General features: G+C 42.0%; 1 protein-coding gene across 1 annotated transcript in view; it reads right to left on the bottom strand.

Annotated features, from left to right (window-relative positions):
* Positions 1-20,863, bottom strand: part of LOC106589860 (syntaxin-binding protein 4) — a 138,524-nt gene that overhangs the window by 1,863 nt on the left and 115,798 nt on the right. Inside the window, exons 21-22 of the mRNA XM_014180263.3 lie at positions 1,619-1,676; positions 1-241 (exon numbers count right to left, since the gene is read on the bottom strand). The exon at positions 1-241 is cut by the window's left edge and continues 1,863 nt beyond it. Coding sequence (XP_014035738.1) covers positions 94-241; positions 1,619-1,676 — 206 coding nt within the window. The 3' untranslated portion in view covers positions 1-93. The remainder of the gene's footprint in view (positions 242-1,618; positions 1,677-20,863) is intronic.

Genomic DNA, 20,863 nt, shown 5'->3' with positions numbered 1-20,863 from the left:
TATCCAATTCCAAGACACACAATATCTAGTTTATTCAACACACATCTATCTAAAGATTCTGCAATGTTATATGCTATGGAATCTGTCCCAGGTCTAAGTCTTGATGTGGTCGGGGCTGGGGGTGGCTGTGTTGTCTGCCTGTCCATCGGCTGATACCTCCCCCTCTCTCTCGGACAGCCCCAACCCCAGAGCCAGGCTGCAGGTCACCGGATGGGTCCACGATGTCGTCTGCGTCACATGACTGGCACGAGGCAAAAATAAGACAGAGCAACACATCACACTCAGGTCATCACCCATGATTCCTCTTCAATTGAATGGATCAACTTCCTTAACGTTTATAAGCTTCTAACCTTAAATGACCTTAGTTTAGTGGGTGTCAGTGTGTACTGATCATGTGCGCTGTGTACTGTTGTGGATTAGGTACTGGTTGTTTGTCACGGACAGACAGAAGGACACATTCAGAATTACAGACTGCATAGGTGTCATTGAACAAAGGTAAAAATGCACAGGTGTCATTGGACAATGGTAATGATTAGTGTTGGTTAGACAGAACTGGTGTTCACAAGCCTGCGCACCGGATAGTTCCTGTATTCAACTGTATAAAGATGTGCTATCTTAATTTGACCTAGCGTCTCACAGCAGGAAAATAATCCTGCAGCAACAGAAAATGTGAAATATTATGTGGACTACAATTAATGGACATTTTTGCAAGGGTTGATGTATTCTTTATTAGGGTAAATTAAGTCTGACATTTTACAGTGGAAATTCAACTTTAGAAGCCTTTATAAACCTTGACTACAACACAATTTGCATTTCCTGCTGTGCAAGAAAATTCTCTGCGACAACAGAGTGATCAAATTAAGATGGCAGATCTATATCCCTTTTAGGAAAAACAACAACAAGTTGACTAAAGCGGAAACAGACTGGCACCCAGGCTGTGTTAACTCTGTTTAATATACTAAGAGACAACCCAATCTCCAGAACATGTCACTAGCTGTGGTCACCACATTACTTACTAGTCTTTCATTTAGTCATCAAGCACAAAACAACACACTCCGGGATTCCCTGCACATCTTTCATTTAGTCATCAACAACAATAAGACACACCCTGGGATTCCCTGCACATATTTCATTTAGTCATCAACAACAATAAGACACACCCTGGGATTCCCTGCACATATTTCATTTAGTCATCAGCAACAATAAGACACACCCTGGGATTTCCTGCACATATTTCATTTAGTCATCAGCAACAATAAGACACACCCTGGGACTCCCTGCACATCTTTATTTTACTCGACAGCCAGCATGGCTAAGACTGCATGTAAGACTGAGATCAAAGCAGATATGTTGGGTTGAGTCTATTCTGTGGTTTACAGGAGTTGCCGCTCAATGGCAGCCGTTGACTGTTTCTGTCTGTATAGTCGGAAGTACTGGAAGTTTTCATTAATGGAATAGAAAAAGGGATGTGAGACTTTGTGGAAACTTGGCACAACATTGATAGGTTGGTTCTGTAAGCGTGGGGCTCAGCGGTAGACTGGCAGATGATGTGGGTTTGTTCATAAGGACATAAGCCTGGAGCGGTTAAAATATTAACCCTCCAGTTGTTTGGACTTACTTGATGAAGTATTTGACTCCTTCTGCAGTGTAGGCCTCTTCCCATCCATATGGAAGATCTAGAAAAAGAGAGAAAGTGAAAGGGAGAGAGAGAAATAACCTGACACTGGCACACAGGGGTACAAATACCTACCTGGAGGTCCCTTCCAAATATGACACATCTATGACAAAACAACCAACAACAATGGGTCACAACTCATGCAGCTCTGTCGCACGCTGGGTCTGTACATAGTCAATGGTAGACTTCGAGGGGACTCCTATGGTAGTTACACCTACAGCTCATTGCTTGGCAGTAGTACTGTAGACTACTTTATCACCGACCTCAACCCAGAGTCTCTCAGAGCGTTCACAGTCAGTCCACTGACACCCCTATCAGATCACAGCAAAATCACAGTCTACCTGAACCGAGCAATACTCAATCATGAGGCATCAAAGCCAAAGGAACGGCACAATATTAAGAAATGCTTTAGATGGAAGGAAAGTACTGTATAAACCTACCAAAAAACACAGGCAACAACAAATTCAGTCCCTTTTAGACAACTTCCTGGACAAAACATTTCACTGTAATAGTGAAGGTGTAAACTTGGCAGTAGAGAGGCTAAACAGTATATTTGACCTTTCAGCGTCGCTATTAAATCAAAATATTTAAAGCAGACTGTCACGTCCTGACCAGTAATAGGGGTTATTTGTTATTGTAGATTGGTCAGGACGTGGCAGAGGGTATTTGTTTTATGTGGTTCGGGGTGGTGGTTTGTTTAGTAGGGTATTTGATTTATGTATTCCGGGGGGTTTAGGCACTGTTCTATGTTAGTGTATTCTATGTTCTGTCTAGTCTTTTGTATTTCTATGTTTTGTTAATTGGGGTTGGACTCTCAATTGGAGGCAGGTGTTTTCTAGTTGCCTCTGATTGAGAGCCCTATATATACGTATGTGTTTGTTGAGTGCTTTGTGGGAGATTGTTCTGTGTATAGCCTTGTGCCGGATCAGCCTGTGAATAGTCGTTGTGTTTTCTTTGTGTACATGTTTATTTTGGTTCTCCTTCTTGTCCGAATATAATAAAGAAGATGAGTGCACATAACCCCGCTGCGTATTGGTCCGACAATGACTTCTCTTTATCTTCAGACGACCTAAGAAAATTAACAACAATGACAAATAGTTTGAAGAATGCAAAAACCTAGGAACGAAATTGAGAAACCTATCCAACCAAAAACATTGAGATCCAGAAAACCTGAGCCTATGCCTTCACTAAAACAATACAGAAATACACTACGGAAAAATAAGGAACAGCATGTCAGAAATCAGCTCAATGTAACTGAAGAATCCATAGAATCAAACCACTTCTGGGAAAATTGGAACACACTAAACAAACATGAAGAGTTGTCTATACAAAACTGAGATGTGTGGATAAACCTTTTTTAGCTCTATAACAAAGAACAAACAGCAAAAACATATACATGATCAATTACAAATCTAGAAATCAGCAATTCAAGACTACCAGAACCCACTGGATTCTCCAATTACATTGAATGAACTACAGGATGAAATACAAACCCTCCAACCCAATAAGGCATGTGGTGTTGATGGTATCCTACATGAAATGATCAAATATACAGAACAAAAATTCCAATTGGCTATACTTAAACTCTTTAATATCATCTTCAGCTCTGGCATCTTCCCCAATATTTGGAACCAAGGACTGATAACCTCAATCCACAAAAGTGGAGACAAATTTGACCCTAATAACTATTGTGTTATATATGTCAACAGCATGTCACGCTCGTCAAAATGAGTAGACCAAGGCACAGCGTGCGTAGAGTTCCACATGTTTTAATAAATGAAACTCTCCAAAACAAATACAGCAGCAAACGAAACGTGAAGTAATGGTGTGCTCACAGGCACAACACAAAAACAAGATCCCACACCTCAAGGTGGGAAAAAGGGCTGCCTAAGTATGGTTGCCAATCAGAGACAACAATGGACAGCTGCCTCTGATTGGAAACCACACTCAGCCAAAACAAAGAAATAGAAAAACTAGATTGCCCACCCCACATCACACCCTGACCTAACCAAGGAAAATAAACGTCTCTAAGGTCAGGGCGTGACACACCAACCTTGGGAAAATCCTCTGCATTATCATTAACAGCAGACTCGTACATTTCCTCAGCGAAAAACAATGTACTGAGCAACTGTCAAATTGTCTTTTTATCAAATTACTGTACGACAGACCACATATTCCCCCTGCACACCCTAATTGACAAACAAACAAACCAAAACAAAGGCAAAGTCTTATCATGCTTTGTTGACTTCAAAATAGATTTTGACTCAATTTGGCATAAGGGTCTGCTATACAAATTGATGGAAAGTGGTGTTGGGGGAAAAACATACGACATTATAAAATCCATGTACACAAACAACAAGTGTGCCGTTAAATTTGGCCAAAAACACACATTTCTTACCACAGGGCCGTGGGGTGAGACAGGGATGAAGCTTAAGCCCAACCCTCTTCAACATTTATACAGTTGAAGTCGGAAGTTTACATACACTTAGGTTGGAGTCATTAAAACTCGTTTTTCAACCACTCCACAAATTTCTTGTTAACAAACTATAGTTTTGGCAAGTCAGTTAGGACATCTACTTTGTGAATGACACAAGTAATTTTTCCAACAATTGTTTACAGACAGATTATTTCACTTATAATTCACTGTATCACAATTCCAGTGGATAAGAAGTTTACATACAGTAAGTTGACTGTGCCTTTAAACAGCTTGGAAAATTCCAGAAAAGTATGTCATGGCTTCAGAAGTTCTGATAGGCTAATTGACATCATTTGAGTCAATTGGAGGTGTACCTGTGGATGTATTTCAAGGCCTACCTTCAAACTCAGTGCCTCTTTGCTTGACATTATGGGAAAATCAAAAGAAATCAACCAAGACTGCAGAAAGGAAAGATTGTAGACCTCCACAAATCTGGTTCATCCTTGGGAGCAAATTCCAAATGCCTAAAGGTACCATGTTCATCTGTACAAACAATAGTAGGCAAGTATAAACACCATGGGACCACGCAGCCGTCATACCGCTTAGGAAGTAGACGCATTCTGTCTGCTAGAGATGAACGTACTGTGGTGCGAAAAGTGCAAATCAATCCCAGAACAACAGCAAAGGACCTTGTGAAGATGCTGGAGGAAACAGGTACAAAAGTATCTATATCCACAGTAAAACGAGTCCTATATCAACATAACCTGAAAGGCTGCTCAGCAAGGAAGAAGCAACTGCTCCAAAATCTCCATAAAAAAAAGCCAGACTATGGTTTGCAACTGCACATGGGGACAAAGATTGTACTTTTTGGAGAAATGTCCTCTGGTCTGATGAAACAAAAATAGAACTGTTTGGCCATAATGACCATCTTTATGTTTGGAGGAAAAAGGGGGAGAGTTGCAAGCCGAAGAACACCATCCCAACCGTGAAGCACGGGGTGGCAGCATCATGTTGCGGGTGTGCTTTGCTGCAGGAGGGACTGGTACACTTCACAAAATAGATGGCATCATGAGGAAAGAAAATGATGTGGATATATTGAAGCAACATCTCAAGACATCAGTCAGGAAGTTAAAGCTTGGTCGCAAATGGGTCTTCCAAATGGACAATGACCCCAAGCATACTTCCAAAGTTGTGACAAAATGACTTGAGGACAACAAAGTCAAGGTATTGGAGTTTCCTGACTCAGTTACACCAGCTCTGTCAGGAGGAATGGGCCAAAATTCACCCAACTTATTGTGGGAAGCTTGTGTTAGGCTACCCAAAACGTTTGACCCAAGTTAAACAATTTAAAGGCAATGCTACCAAATACTAATTGAGTGTATGTAAACTTCTGACCCACTGGGAATGTGATGAATAAAATAAAAGCTGAAATAAATCATTCTCGCTACTATTATTCTGACATTTCACATTCTTAAAATAAAGTGGTGATCCTAACTGATCTAAGACAGGGAATTTTTACTAGGATTACATGTCAGGAATTATGAAAAACTGAGTTTAAATATATTTGGCTAAGGTGTATGTAAACTTCCGACTTCAACTGTATCAACGAATTGGCGAGGGCACTAGAACAGTCTGCAGCACCCAGCCTCACCCTACTAGAATCTCAAATGTCTACTGTTTGCTGATGATCTGGTGCTTCTGTCCCCAACCAAGGAGGGCCTACAGTAGCACCTAGATCTTCTGCACAGATTCTGTCAGACCTGGGCCCTGATCGGTAAATTTCAGTAAGACAAAAATAATGGTATTCCAAAAAAGGTCCAGTTCCAAGGACCACAAATACAAATTCCATCTAGACACCGTTGCCCTAGAGCACACAAAAAACGATACATACTACGGCCTAAACATCAGCGCCACAGGTAACTTCCACAACGATCTGAGAGACAAGGCAAGAAGGGCCTTCTATGCAATCAAAAGGAACATAAAATTTGACATACCAATTACGATCTGGAAAAAAATACTGTGTTGGGTCCACTTACCAACCAATAATTCACAAAATGGGACAAACACCAAATTGAGACTCTACATGCAGAATTCAGCAAAAATATCCTACAGTATGCGTACAATGTAAAACACCAAATAATGCATGCAGAGCAGAATTAGGCCGATACTCGCTAATGATAAAAATCCAGGAAAAGCGCTGTTATATTCTAGAACCCCCTAAAAGGAAGCGATTCCCAAACCTTCCATAACAAAGCCATCACCTACAGAAAGATGAAGAAGAGTCCCCTAAGCAAGCTGGTCCTGGGGCCCTGTTCACATACACAAAAAGACCCCACAGAGCCCCAGGACAGCAACACAATTAGACCCAACCAAATCATGAGAAAACAAAAAGATAATTACTTGACACATTGGAAAGAATTAACAAAAAAACTGATCAAATTAGAATGCTATTTGGCCCTAAACAGAGACTGTCACAGTGGCGGAAAACCTGACCACTGTGACTGACCCAAAATGAAGGAAGTTTTGACTATGTACAGACTCAGTGAGCATAGCCTTGCTATTGAGAAAGGTTGCTATAGGCAGACCTGACTCTCAAGAGAAGGCAGGATATGTGCACACTGCCCACAAAATGAGGTGGAAACTGAGCTGCACTTCCTAACCTCCTGCCAAATGTATGAACATGCTAGAGACACATATTTCCCCTCAGATTACACAGATCCACAAAGAATTAGAAAAGCAAATCCAATTTTGATGAACTCCCATATATCTACTGGGTGATATAACACAGTGTGCCATCACACTTGTGACCTGTTGCCACAAGAAAAGGGAAACCAGTGAAGAACAAGCACCGCTGTAAATACAACTCATATTTATGTTTATTTATTTTCCCTTTTTTTTACTTTAACTATTTGCACATCATTACAACACTGTATATAAACATATGACATTTGAAATGTATTTTTCTTCTGGAACTTGTGTGAGTGTAATATTTACTGTTCACTTTTTATTGTTTATTTCACTTTCATTTATCCAACGTAAACATACAGTACGAGTCAACATTTTTGACACACCTACTCATTACAGGGTTTTTCTTTATTTGTGCTATTTTCTACATTGTAGAATAATAGTGAAGACATCAAAACTACAAAATAAATCATATGGAATCATGTAGTAACCAAAAAAGCGTTAAACAAATCAAAACATATTTTATATTTAAGATTTTTCATAGTAGCCACCCTTTACCATGATGACAGCTTTGCACACCTTGGCACTCTCTCAACCAGCTTCACCTGGAATGCTTTTCCAACTGTATTGAAGGAGTTCCCATATTTGCTGAGCACTTGTTGGCTGCTTTTCCTTCACTCTGCGGTCCAACTCATCCCAAACCATCTCAATTGGGTTGAGGTCGGGTGATTGTGGAGGCCAGGTCATCTGATGCAGCACTCAATCACTCTCCTTTGTCAAATAGCTCATACATAGCCTGGAGGTGTGTTTTGGGTCATTATTCTGTTGAAAACAAATGATAGTCCCACTAAACGATAACCAGATGGGATGGTGTATCACTGTAGAATGCTGTGGTAGCCATGCTGGTTAAGTGTGCCTTGAATTGTAAATACATCACTGACAGTGTCACCAGCAAAGCACCCCCACACCATCCCACCTCCTCCTCCATGCTTCACGGTGGCAACCACACATGAGGAGGACATCCGTTCACCTACTCTGCATCTCACAAAGACACGGCGGTTGGAACCAAGATCTCAGATTTGGACTCATCAGACCAAAGGACAGATTTCCACTGGTCTAATGTCCATTGCTCTACTGCTGTTCTTGCCATAATATGGACTTGGTCTTTTACCAAATTAGTCTATCTTCTGTGTACCACCCCTACCTTGTCACAACACAACTGATTGGCTCAAACGCATTAAGAAGGAAAGGCACACCAGGTAATTGAAAGGCATTCCAGGTGACTGCCTCAGGAAGCTGGTTGAGAGAATGCCAAGCGTCATCAAGGCAAAGGGTTGCCAAGAGTGTGCCTGTCATCAAGGCAAAGGGTTGCTACTTTGTAGAATCTCAAATATAAAATATTTTTAGATTTGTTTAATACTTTTTTGGTTACTACATGATTCCATATGTGTAATTTCATAGTTTTGATGTCTTTACTATTATTCTACAATGTAGAAAATATTAAAAATAAAGAAAAACACTTGAATGAGTAGGTGTGTCCAAACTTTTGACTGGTACTGGATATAAATTACGTTCAAATGCCTCTGAAGTAGTGATGTTCATGTTATGCCCAGCTTTCAGAAAAAGGTCACAAATATGTGTTTTAGGTTTTACAATCCTTGTGGGGACCAGAAGTCCTCAAGGACTAGTAAAACAAGGAAAATTATGACAAGTGGGGACATTAGTTTTAGGGTTAGGGAAAATAGGATTTTGAATAGAAATCAATTGTTCAGTCCACACGAGGATAGTAAAACGAATGTATAAGTAGCATGCTGACTGAAACGTGTTTTGCAGGCTGGGAATAGTTGTGGCTGCTTCGCATGATATATTGTTGTCTCTACCTTCTTGCCCTTTGTGTTGTTGTCTGTGCCCAATAATGTTTGTCCCATGTTTTGTGCTGCTACCATGTTGTTTTGTCATGTGTTGCTGCCATGCTATGTTGTTGTCTTAGGTCTCTCTTTATGTAGTGTTGTGTTTTCTCTCTTGTTGTTATGTGTGTTTTGTCCTATATAAACTCAGCAAAAAAAGAAACGTCCTCTCACTGTCAAAGGCGTTTATTTTAAGCAAACTTAACATGTGTAAATATTTGTATGAACATAACAAGATTCAACAACTGAGACATAAAATGAACAAGTTCCACAGACATGTGACTAACAGAAATTGAATAATGTGTCCCTGAACAAAAGGGGAGTCAAAATCAAAAGTAACAGTCAGTATCTGGTGTGGCCACCAGCTGCATTAAGTACTGCAGTGCATCTCCTCCTCATGGACTGCACCAGATTAGATTTGCCAGTTCTTGCTGTGAGATGTTACCCCACTCTTCCACCAAGGCACCTGCAAGTTCCCAGACATTTCTCGGGGGAATGGCACTAGCCTTCACCCTCCGATCCAACAGGTCCCAGATGTGCTCATTGGGATTGAGATCCGGGCTCTTCGCTGGCCATGGCAGGACACTGACATTCCTGTCTTGCAGGAAATCACGCACAGAACGAGCAGTATGGCTGGTGGAATTGTCAAGCTGGTGGGTCATGTAAGGATGAGCCTGTAGGAAGGGTACCTCATGAGGGAGGAGGTTGTCTTCCCTGTAACCTCCAAATCGATCCCGCTCCAGAGTACAGGCCTCGGTGTAACGGTCATTCCTTTGACGATAAACGCGAATCTGACCATCACCCCTGGTGAGACTTGTCAGTGAAGAGCACTTTTTGACAGTCTTACAACAGGCCTAGAAGCCCTCAGTCCAGCCTCTCTCAGTCTATTGTGGACAGTCTAAGCACTGATGGAGGGATTGTGCATTCCTGGTGTAACTCAGGCAGTTTTTGTTGCAATCCTGTACCTGTCCCGCAGGTGATGTTCGGATGTACCGATCCTGTGTAGGTGTTGTTACACGTGGTCTGCCACTGCGAGGACGATCAGCTGTCCGTCCTGTCTCCCTGTAGCGCTGTCTTAGGCGTCTCACAGTACGGACATTGCAATTCATTGCCCTGGCAACATCTGCAGTCCTGATGCCTCCTTGCAGCATGCCTAAGGCACGTTCACGCAGATGAGCAGGGACCCTGAGCATCTTTCTTTTGGTGTTTTTCAGAGTCAGTAGAAAGGCCTCTTTAGTGTCCTAAGTTTTCATAACTGTGACCTTAATCGCCTACTGTCTGTAAGCTGTTAGTGTCTTAACGACCGTTCCACAGGTGAATGTTCATTAATTGTTTATGGTTCATTGAACAAGCATGGGAAACAGTGTTTAAACCCTTACCCTTTTGGTAGGCCGTCATCAGAAATAAGAATTTGTTCTTAACTGACTTTCCTAGTTAAATAAAAGTTAAATAAATAAATAGTGTGACCGAGGAGGGCAGGGGATGCTCACGTTTTCATCATTCTCGTCCGGTGATGCCAAGTGTGTGTGTGTATTCTAGCTTATTATGTATGGCAGCTGTCCATATTCTTCTGGAGCAGCACATTACTCAGGCCCATGCTGGGCCTTGCCACCTGTGGAGGGTTAGCCAGGGTTAGCCGGGGTTAGTCAGCGCATGGTGAGCCACGTGAGGCCACAGTGACACCAGGGTGGTGGAGGAGAGGAACTATATAGGGCTGAAGTAGAGAGAAAGGGATGGCAATTAGGCCTAGCTGATTCCCCCCCACAGAAGAGGGAGGGGAAGGAGTGAAGAGGGACTGGGGATTGGTAAGCTGAGGAGGGGAAGGAGTGAAGTTCAAGCAGGGGGCAGAGGGACTGGGGATTGGTAAGGGGAGCCCGGAGGGTTATTAGCTCTAATATTGGATTTAGCATTCAATGAATTATGAATTTACAGACAGTTTGATTCCATCTACACACACCACAATTAACTCCTTGGTCTGACCCTAGCACAATGATCCTCCATTGATAATTTCCCCTCCCTCATTTCCCTGTCCATCTATCTCTCCCTCTCTCCTTTATTTTATATTTGAATCTTTCTCTATATGATGTCCTTGCGGGGATTGTTGTAAGCAGCTTTAACACTTTATTTAATGCTTTTTATTTATCAGAAACACGATTGAATTCAGTCCACTTTCCCAGGATGTGGGGAAAAAGACAAATTGAGGAACAAAGCTGGCATTGAGCCTTCTGTGGTTCACATGGTCAGACCCTTTCTCACTTCTCTCTCCGAGTCCAGGGCTAGGACTCAGTCTCTGGCCATGAGGGACTCACGTTAGAACCAGATGCAGAACCAGAAAGCCTTGGAAGTATTTCTGAAATATACACTGTGTAATATTCCAAACGGATTATTTGGGATGTCAAGCCAAGTTCAATTAGTTCAAATCAATTCAGATCAGTTCAAGATCATTGCATAACCAAACAGTTCATTATTTGGATAACATGTATTCTCAAAACAGACATACTGTAGGTGGACCAGTACACTTTATTTTCTGTGACTGATGTGTTGACTAAAACTTTGAGACCAAACTGCTTACTCCCGGGCCCCGCCTGCCAACATTTCATTAGCAGAGTGAAACCCAGTCTGTGAAATGTATCACCAATGTACACATTGTACATTGAGGGACACAAAGGGATTATCTGACCGATATCATGTTTTTTTTGTTTCCGAGGGTGTGAACTCTCGCCGTTGCCGAATATGTGCATTGTGTTTATTGTGCCATGTACAGCGATTGCGATACTTATTGTAGAATAACACAGTGTGTTATGCATGTGCAGCATGTGTATTGGGAGCAGAGGGGAGAAGAACGGAGGAGAAAAAAAAACCTAGTAGGAAGCCCAGGGAAAAATGGCAGCTGTACAGATAACTCATCCATTTAGTTGTGAATTGCATACAAGTGTAACTTCATCACCTCATGTACGCTTCACAGCAGAGATATAGAATGTCTTCCCTGTGGCTCAGTTGGTAGAGCATGGTGTGTTCAATGCCAGGGTTGCACGAAATGAAATGTATGCATTCACTACTGTAAGTCGCTCTGGATAAGAGCGTCTGCTAAATGACTAAAATGTAAATGTCTATGGATGCACCAGCTCACTTTCTGGGGAACTACGATAAGCTTCATAATTTAAAATAATAAGGTCATCTTTATTATACAACAATAGGCTATTTAATACTGTTAATGGTTTGCCTAAATGGTGGAACTTGGTAAAATAATGTTCAGAGAATCCATTTTTGGCAATTTGGTGAAATAATTTGTTTTTTAAGTATATGTATCCCAAGTACCAATGTAGCGCAAGTGTGAAAAATGTTTGAATTCCCTTTTCTCCTAAATGGGATTATAAGCTTATCAACTTTTAAACCAGCATTACTTCCATGATTCATCCAAGTAAAATGTATGATATGCCATTTTGAAGCTCTGTCTGTATATTTATCCAATGTAAGAAAAACACTATTTCAAATTTTGGAACAAAAGACCGAAAAGAGAGGGTTTTGGTATTTGGTTTATTTGTATACCCATTAGCTTTTGCCAAAGCAGCAGATATTCTTCCTGGGGTCACAAAAAACACAAAATACATCAAGTAACAAAATACTGATAAATTGATAGACAAGGACAGTCACATAAATTTAAAATACAACGATATACAAACAATACAACAACAAAAATGTGTGTGTAGATTGTATGTGTGTTAGAGTGTGATAGTGTGTCTGTGTTTGTGTCATTTCACAGTCTCTATTGTGCCATGGGATGTCATTTTATGGGATTTTAATTCGATCATGGCTCTGTGTAATACAGTTTGTTGCTGTGAATTTGTTTTAGACTTGGGGACTGTGAAGAGACCCCTGGTGACATGTCTGGGTGTCTGAGCTGTACGTTATTTGATTATGTAGACCATCAAATGTTCATCACAGTAATATTTCTCATAAAAACTACAAGGAAAGCAGTTAATTTCTCGTCAACCGTCAACCAGGAAGGACTGGCATGCAAGTTCTGTATGTGCAGTTAAGGGCAAGGCGTGTTGCTCGGTTTTGAATGCTGCACCTGGCCATATTAACGGACAGTAATCAAGATGGGACAAGACCAGAGACCTAACAACTAGTACAGTTGATTTGTGTAAAACAAAGCAGAACATCTTTTTACAACAGACATACCCCTCCCCATCTTCACAACAACTTTGTCAGTTAGACTTGACCATGATAATTGACCATCCAGTGGTATACCTAGAAGTTTAGCTTCCTCAACTTCCTCAATGGTCACACCCTTTATGCACAACTCCAGTTGAGGTTTAGATCTTAGAGAATGTTTGGAACCAATGCTTTTAGTTTTAGATGTATTTAAGACACGTTTATAATTAATCACCAATTCTGATACTGACTGTAACTTCTTATTTAGAATTTCTGTGAGCTCACTGGCTTTGGGTGATGACATGTAGAGTGTGGAATCATCCGCATACATAGTTGTTCTAGCTTTGTGTAAGACCAGTGGAAAATCATTTGTAAAACATAGAGAAGAGTAACGGCCCAAGGCAACTGCCCTGAGAAACACCACACTGTACATATCTGATGTTAGAGAAGCTTCCATTGAAAAACACTTTCCGGGTTCTATTAGATAAATAACAATCCCACCATGTGATGGCAGCTGATGAGTTTTTTCAATAACAATTTATAATCACATAAAAGGCTGCATTGAAATTTAACAATACAGCTCCAACTATCATCTATTATCCATTTATTTAACCAATCATCTGTCATCTGACTTAGTGCAGTACAAGTTGAGTGCCCTTCTCTATACGCGTGCTGAAACTCAATGGTTACCTTCTCTCCATCAGTTTACTAAGAACATGTAGCAAACTGATTGGGTGGGTGTTAGAGCAAGCAAAGGGTGCTTTACTATTTTTAGGCAGTGGAATTACTTTAGCTTCCTTCCACACCCGTGGACACATACACTCCTTTAGTCTTTGGATAGAGATAGGGGTGACCATACAATCTGCTACCATTCTCAGTAGTTTCCCATTCTCAATAGTTTCCCATCAAGGTTGTCTATACCTGGTGGCTTATCTTTATTGATAAATAACAATCGTTTTTCCACCTCTCCCACACTGACTTGCCAAATTCAAAACAGCAATTTCTCTTTCATTACTACACTGAACAAAAATAGCAATGCAACATGTAAAGTGTTGGTCCCATGTTTCATGAGCTGAAAGAAAAACATCCCAATGTTCCATATGAACAAAAAGTGTATTTCTCTCAAATGTTGTGCACAAATTTGTTTACTTCCGTTTTTGAGCATTTCTCCTTTGCCAAGATAATCCATCTACCTGACCGGTGTGGCATAACAAAAAGCTGATTAAACAGTATTATCATTACACAGGTGCACCCTGGAGACAATAAAAGGCCACTCTAAAAAGTTTTATTACAACACAATGCCACAGATGTCTCAAGTTGAGGGCGCATGCTGACTGCAGGAATGTCCATCAGAGCTGTTGACAGATCATTTAATGTTCATTTCTCTACCATAAGCTGCCTCCAACACCGTTTTCGAGAATTTGGCAGTATGGCCTCACAACCGCAGACCACATGTATGGCGCCGTGTGGGCGAGCGGTTTGATGATGTCATCATTGTGAACAGAGTGCCTCATGGTGGGAGTGGGGTTATGGTATGGATATAAGCTTCAGACAACGAACACAATTGCATTTTATTTATGGCAATTTGAATGCACAGATATCGTGACGAGATCCTGAGGACCATTGTCGTGCCATTAATTCGCCGCCATCACCTCATGTTTCAGCATGATAACGCGCGGCCCCATGACGCAAGGATCTGTACACAATTTCTGGCAGCTGAAAATGTCCCAGTTTCTCCATTGCCTGCATACTCATCAGACATGTCACCCATTGACCATGTTTGGGATGCTCTGGATTGACGTGTACGACAGCGCGTCCCAGTTCCCGCCAATATCCAGCAACTTCGCACAGCAATTGAAGAGGAGTGGGACAACATTCCACAGGTCATAATTTACAGCCCGATTAACTCTATGTGAAGGAGATGAGTCGCGCTGCATGAGGCAAATGGTAGTCACACCAGATACTGTCTGGTTTTCTGATCCACCCCCCTACCTTTTTTTTAAGGTATCTGTGACCAACAGATGCATATCTGTATTCTCAGTCATGTGAAATCCATAGATTAGGACATAATGAATTTATTTACATTGACTGATTTTTTATATATGAACTGTAACTTTGAAATTGTTTCATGTTGTGTTTATTTTTTTGTTCAGTATAGATATTTTATACAAAAATATAATGGTTCACTGTTCAATGTTATCATTTCACTCCTGAGATTTTCAACTTTACTAGAGAAATAGACATTGAAATGATTGGCAATATCAAAAGGTTTTGCTATAAATGAGACATCAATGTCAATGAACGATGTAGATGAATTGGGTTTCCTGCCGATGATATAATAAGGTACTCAAAAATATTTTTCCATTGTGTTTTATGTCATTTATCTTGGTTTGGTAATATACACTGAGTTTACTTTCCATGACAGACTGACCAGGTGAATCCAGGTGAAAGCTATGATCCCTTATTGTCACCTGTTTAATCCACTTCAATCAGTATAGATGAAGGGGAGGAGACAGGTTAAAGAAGGATTTTTAAGCCTTTAAACAATTGAGACATGGATTGTGTATGTGTGCCATTCAGAGGGTGAATGGGCAAGACAAAATATTGAAGTGCCTTTGAATGGGGTATGGTAGTAGGTGCCAGGCGCACTGGTTTGAGTTTGTCAAGAATTGCATTGCCATGTTTTTCACACTCCACAGTTTCCTGTGTGTACCAAGATTGGGAAAGGGGGATACCTAGTCAGTTGTACAAATGAATGCACTCAACTGAAATGTGTCTTCTGCATTAAACCCAACCCCTCTGAATCAGAGAGGTGCAGGGGGCTGCCTTAAATCGACATCCACGTCATCGGCACCCAGGGAACAGTGGGTTAACTGCCTTGCTCAGGGGCAGAAAGACAGATTTTTTACCTTGTCAGCTCTGGGATTTGATCCAGCAACCTTTCGGTTACTGGCCCAAAGCTCGAATAGTCCACCACCAAAAGGACATCCAGCCAATGTTATACTACTGTGGGAAGCATTGGAGTCAACATGGGTCAGCATCTTGTAGAGTCCACACCCCAACAAAACGTGGCTGTTCTGAAGGCAAAAGGGGATGCAACTTAATATTAGGAAGGTGTCCCTAATGTTTTGTACACTCAGTTTAATTTCTTGTTCTTTTAGTTAAGTTTAGTCACAAAACTTCTGTGGTGGAAATTCAACACCAGGGACGCTGAAGCCAATCTTAAAATGAATCACTCTTTATTATCAGCAAGCTGGAGAGGTTACAACAAATTATGCACACCATACAGGTCTATCAGTGCTCCCTTGGGGCGGTCCCAGCAGTTGGCTTAAACATGGCTATACACAGACAAGTTATATTTGCATGATTTAGCATAATTAATTCATCACTACCGGTGGCTCGCACATGTGACTGACCAATACCTCACGAGGCTCTCTCTTTCTCCAAGTTGAGACTTGAAACTGAGATACCTCGGTTGTTCCCATAGCAACATTCTGGGCGTACGGCCAAGATGAGGAACAGTGATAGTGAGGATTCCTCCATACACGATCAGTCAGTCACCTGCATGAACCTTTCTAATTAGTTATTAGAAAGTAGCATGATACATAAACATAATATTTCCCTCACACTTCTCAATTTATAGTATGTCAACCAATCAGCTGAGCAGCTTGGCTTGCTTGACACCTATTTTGCATAATTTCTTTTAACCTTACAATTTTTTTATTCATCATCAATCCAGGGGGCTCTAACAATTCTCTAAGTTAGTTTTTTAACAGGTGTATGCTTGGCAACAATTGGTATTAATAATGTTGTGATGCATCTGGATTCACTTCTTCATACACATCAGACCAACATGTCTTTTTTACATCTTCAACAGAAGAGTACTGTGGAAACATTTTGTATGCTCTCTTATGAATTACTTTAGGCCCAACCTTAGGCACTTTGGCTTATCAAATAAAATGTTATTTGTCACATACACATGTTTAGCAGATGTTATTGCGGGTGTAACGAAATGCTTGTGTTTCTATCTGTCACGTCCTGACCAGTATAGGGGTTATTTGTGATTGTAGTTTGGTCAGGACGTGGCAGAGGGTATTTGTTTTATGTGGTTCGTGGTGGTGGTTTGTTTAGAAGGGTGTTTGATTTATTATTTCCGGGTTTTGGGTTATGTTCTATGTTCTTTCTAGTTAGTAATTTCTATATTAGGTAATTGGGTGTTGGACTCTCAATTGAAGGCAGGTGTTTGTAGTTGCCTTTGATTGAGAGTCCTATATATAGGGATGTGTTTTGTTTGTTAATTGTGGGTAGTTGTTTTTGCATTGTGTTGGTGTAGCATGCAAAACTGTTTCCTGTTGTTGTTTTTTGGTGTTCACATTCAATAAATATAACGATGAGCACGCAACCCGCAGCGCCTTGGTCCTCTCTACCCGAAGACAGACGTTACACTATCTCCAACAGTGCAGTAATAACTAACAATTCACAACAATACACACAAGTCTAAAAGTAAAAAAAATGGAATTAAGAAATATACAAAAATATTAGAACGAGCAATGTCGGAGTGTCATACTGTAGACTAAAATACAGTAGAATAGAATACAGTATATACATAGATGAGTAAAGCAGTATGTTAACATTATTAAAAAGTGACTAGTGCTTGTAGTTGATTTCAAGTCTATGTACTGGATATAGGGCAGCAGCCTCTAAGGGTGCAGGGTTACGTAACCGGTTGGAAGCCGCCTAGTGATGGCTATTTAACAATCTGATGGCTTTGATTCACCTGTACTGACCTCGCCTTCTGGATGATAGCGGGGTGAACAGGCAGTGGCTCGGGTGGTTGATGTCCTTGATGATTTTTTAGGCCTTCCTGTGACATCGGGTGCTGTAGGTGTCCTGAAGGGCACGAAGTTTGCCCCCGGTGATGCATTGGGCAGACCACCCCGCCCTCTGGAGAGCCCTGCGGTTGCGGGCGGTGTAGTTGCCGTACCAGGCGGTGATACAGCCTGATAGGATGCTATCGATTGTGCATCTGTAAAGGTTTGTGAGGGTTTTAGGTGCCAAGCCAAATGTCTTCTGCCTCCTGAGGTTCAAGTGGCGCTGTTGTGCCTTCTTCACCCCATTATCTGCGTGGGTGGACCATTTCAGATCATTAGTGATGTGTACGCCGAGGAACTTGAAGCTTTCCATCTTCTCCACTGCGGTCCCATCAATGTGGATAGGGGCGTGCTCCCTCTGCTGTTTCCTGAATTCCACAATCAGCTCCTTTGTTTTCTTGACGTTGAGTGAGAGGCTATGTGACTATGCATAGATTCATCCTCCCGGATGGCGCAGTGGTCTAAGGCACCGCATCGCAGTGCTAGCTGTGCCACCAGAGATTCTGGGTTCGAGCCCAGGCTCTGTCGCAGCCGGCCATGACCAGGAGGCCCATGGGGCGGCGCACAATTGGCCCAGCATCGTCTGGGTTAGGGAGGGTTTGGCCGGCAGGGATATCCTTGTCTCATCGCGCACTGGCGACTCCTGTGTCGGGCCGGGAGCAGTGCACACTGACCAGGTTGCCAGGTGTACGGTGTTTCCTCCGACACATTGGTGCGGCTGGCTTCCGGGTTGGATGTGCATTGTGTCAAGATGCAGTGCGGCTTGGCTGGGTTGTGTTTCGGAGGACGCATGGCTCTTGACCTTTGCCTCCCCTGGGAGTCCGTACGGGAGTTGCAGTGATGAGACAAGACTGTAACTACTACCAATTGGATTCCAATAGATAATAGTGTAAACACAAAGGGGGTTCAGCAGTGTTATGGGGGAAGAAGCTGTTAAGGAGCCTTTTGGCCCCAGACTTGGTGCCCCAGTACCGCTTGCCATGCGGTAGCAGAGAGAACAGTGTATGACTTGGGTGACTGCCTAGTACATAGTATACAGGTCCTGGCTGACTACTGTTGCGTCATCTGCAAACTTGATGATTGAGTCGGAGGTGTGCGTGGCCACGCAGTCATGGGTGAACAGGGAGTACAGGAGGGGGCTGAGCATGCACCCTTGTGGGGCCCCTGTGTTGAGGATCAGCTTTCTTGGGAACAGGAACAATGGTGGCCCTCTTGAAGCATGTGGGGACAGCAGACTGGAATAGGGAGAGATTGAATATGTCTGTAAACACTCCAGCCAGCTGGTCTGCGCATGCTCTGAGGACGCGCCTAGGGATGCCATCTGGGCCGGCAGCCTTGCGAGGGTTAACACGTTTAAATGTCTTACTCACTTCGGCCACGGAGAAGGAGAGCCCACAGTCCTTGGTAGCGAGCCGTGTTGGTGACACTGTGTTGTCCTCAAAGTGGGCAAAGAAGGTGTTTAGCTTGTCCGGAAGCAAGACGTCGGTGTACGCGATGTGGCTGGTTTTCCCTTTGTAGTCCGTGATTGTCTGTAGACCCTGCTATATACGTCTCATGTCTGAGCCGTTGAATTGCGACTCCACTTTGTCTCTATACACTTCCTGATTAACTCAGTCACCGTATCAGTGTATTCGTCAATGTTATTCTCAGAGGCTACCCAGAACATATCACAGTCCGTGTGATCAAAACAATCTTGAAGCATGGATTCCGATTGGTCAGACCAGCATTGAATAGTCCTTTGCACGGGTACTTGAGTTTCTGCCTATAGGAAGGGAGGAGCAAAATGGAGTCGTGATCAGATTTGCTAAAGGAATGGTGGGGGAGGGCCTTGTAGGCATTTCGAAAAGCTGAGTAGCAGTGGTCCAATGTTTTCTCAGAGCGAGTGCTACAGTCAATGTGTTGGTAGAACTTCGGTAGCGTTTTCCTCAAATTTGCTTTGTTATAATCCTCAGCTACAATAAATGCGGCCTCAGGAAATGTGGTTTCCAGTTTGCACAAAGTCCAGTGTAGTTCTTTGAGGGCCGTCGTGGGGGAATATACATGGCTGTGACTTTAACCGAAGAGAATTCTCCTGGGAGGTAATATGGTTGGATTTTGATTCTGAGGTATTCTAGGTCGGGTGAACAAAAGGACTTGAGTTTCTGTATGTTATCACAATCACACTATGAGTAGTTAATTATGAAACATACACCTCCGTCTTTCGTCTTTCCGGAAAGTTCTTTATTCCTGTCTGCGCAATGTACTGAGAACCCAGCTGGCTGTATGGACGAAGACAGTATATCCCAAGAGAGACATGTTTATGTGAAACATAGTATGTTACAATCCCTGACATCTCTCTGGAAGGAGATTCTCGTTTTTGGATCAGCCTCTGGAAACAGTTCAATTGCCCTGGGTGGTACGAACAAAGGATCCAAATTGGGAAAGTCATATTCCTGGTCGCAATGCTGGTGAGTTACCGCCACTCTGATATCCAAAAGCTATTTCCGGCTGTATGTAATAACACAAAAAATGTACTGGGCTAATAATGTAATAATTAACACACAAAAAAATACAAAATACTGCAAAGTTGGTTAGGAGCTAGAAGCTGAGTTGCCCTATCTGTCGGCGTCATCTAACACATTATTGCCACAATGTTATGGTCATTACAGCCAATGGGAACTGATATTGCTTTGGAGCAAAGCTCTGTAAAATTAGTGAAGATATGATCAATACAAGTGGATGTCACAGATCCAACACTATTGGTATGCACTCTAGTTGGTTGAGTGATAACCTGGGTCATATTACAGGCATTAGTCACAGTTAGAAGCTTCCACTTGAGAGGACAGATAGTTGCTAACCAGTCAGGTCACCCAGAAAATAGACCTCTCTGTTAACATCACACACATTATCAAGCATTGCACACATATTATCCATATACTGACTGTTAGCACTTGGGGGCCTATAGCAGCACCCCAGAAGAAGAGGCTTTTGATGAGACGGGTGAATTTGCAACCACATCACTTCAACAACATTTGACAAGAGATACTCTCTCAGCTTTAAAGGAATACACGTCTCTGAACATACACAGACACCTCCCTCATAGGCATTCCTGTATTTTCTGTAGATAGTATATCCTTGTATTGCTACTGCTATAATATCAAAGGAATTATCT

The sequence above is a fragment of the Salmo salar genome, chromosome 28, assembly GCF_965601325.2.
Source record: "Salmo salar chromosome 28, fSalSal1, whole genome shotgun sequence".
NCBI lineage: Eukaryota > Metazoa > Chordata > Actinopteri > Salmoniformes > Salmonidae > Salmo > Salmo salar.
Note: the sequence above shows the minus strand (reverse complement) of the source record. Positions and strands in the feature narration are given on the sequence as shown.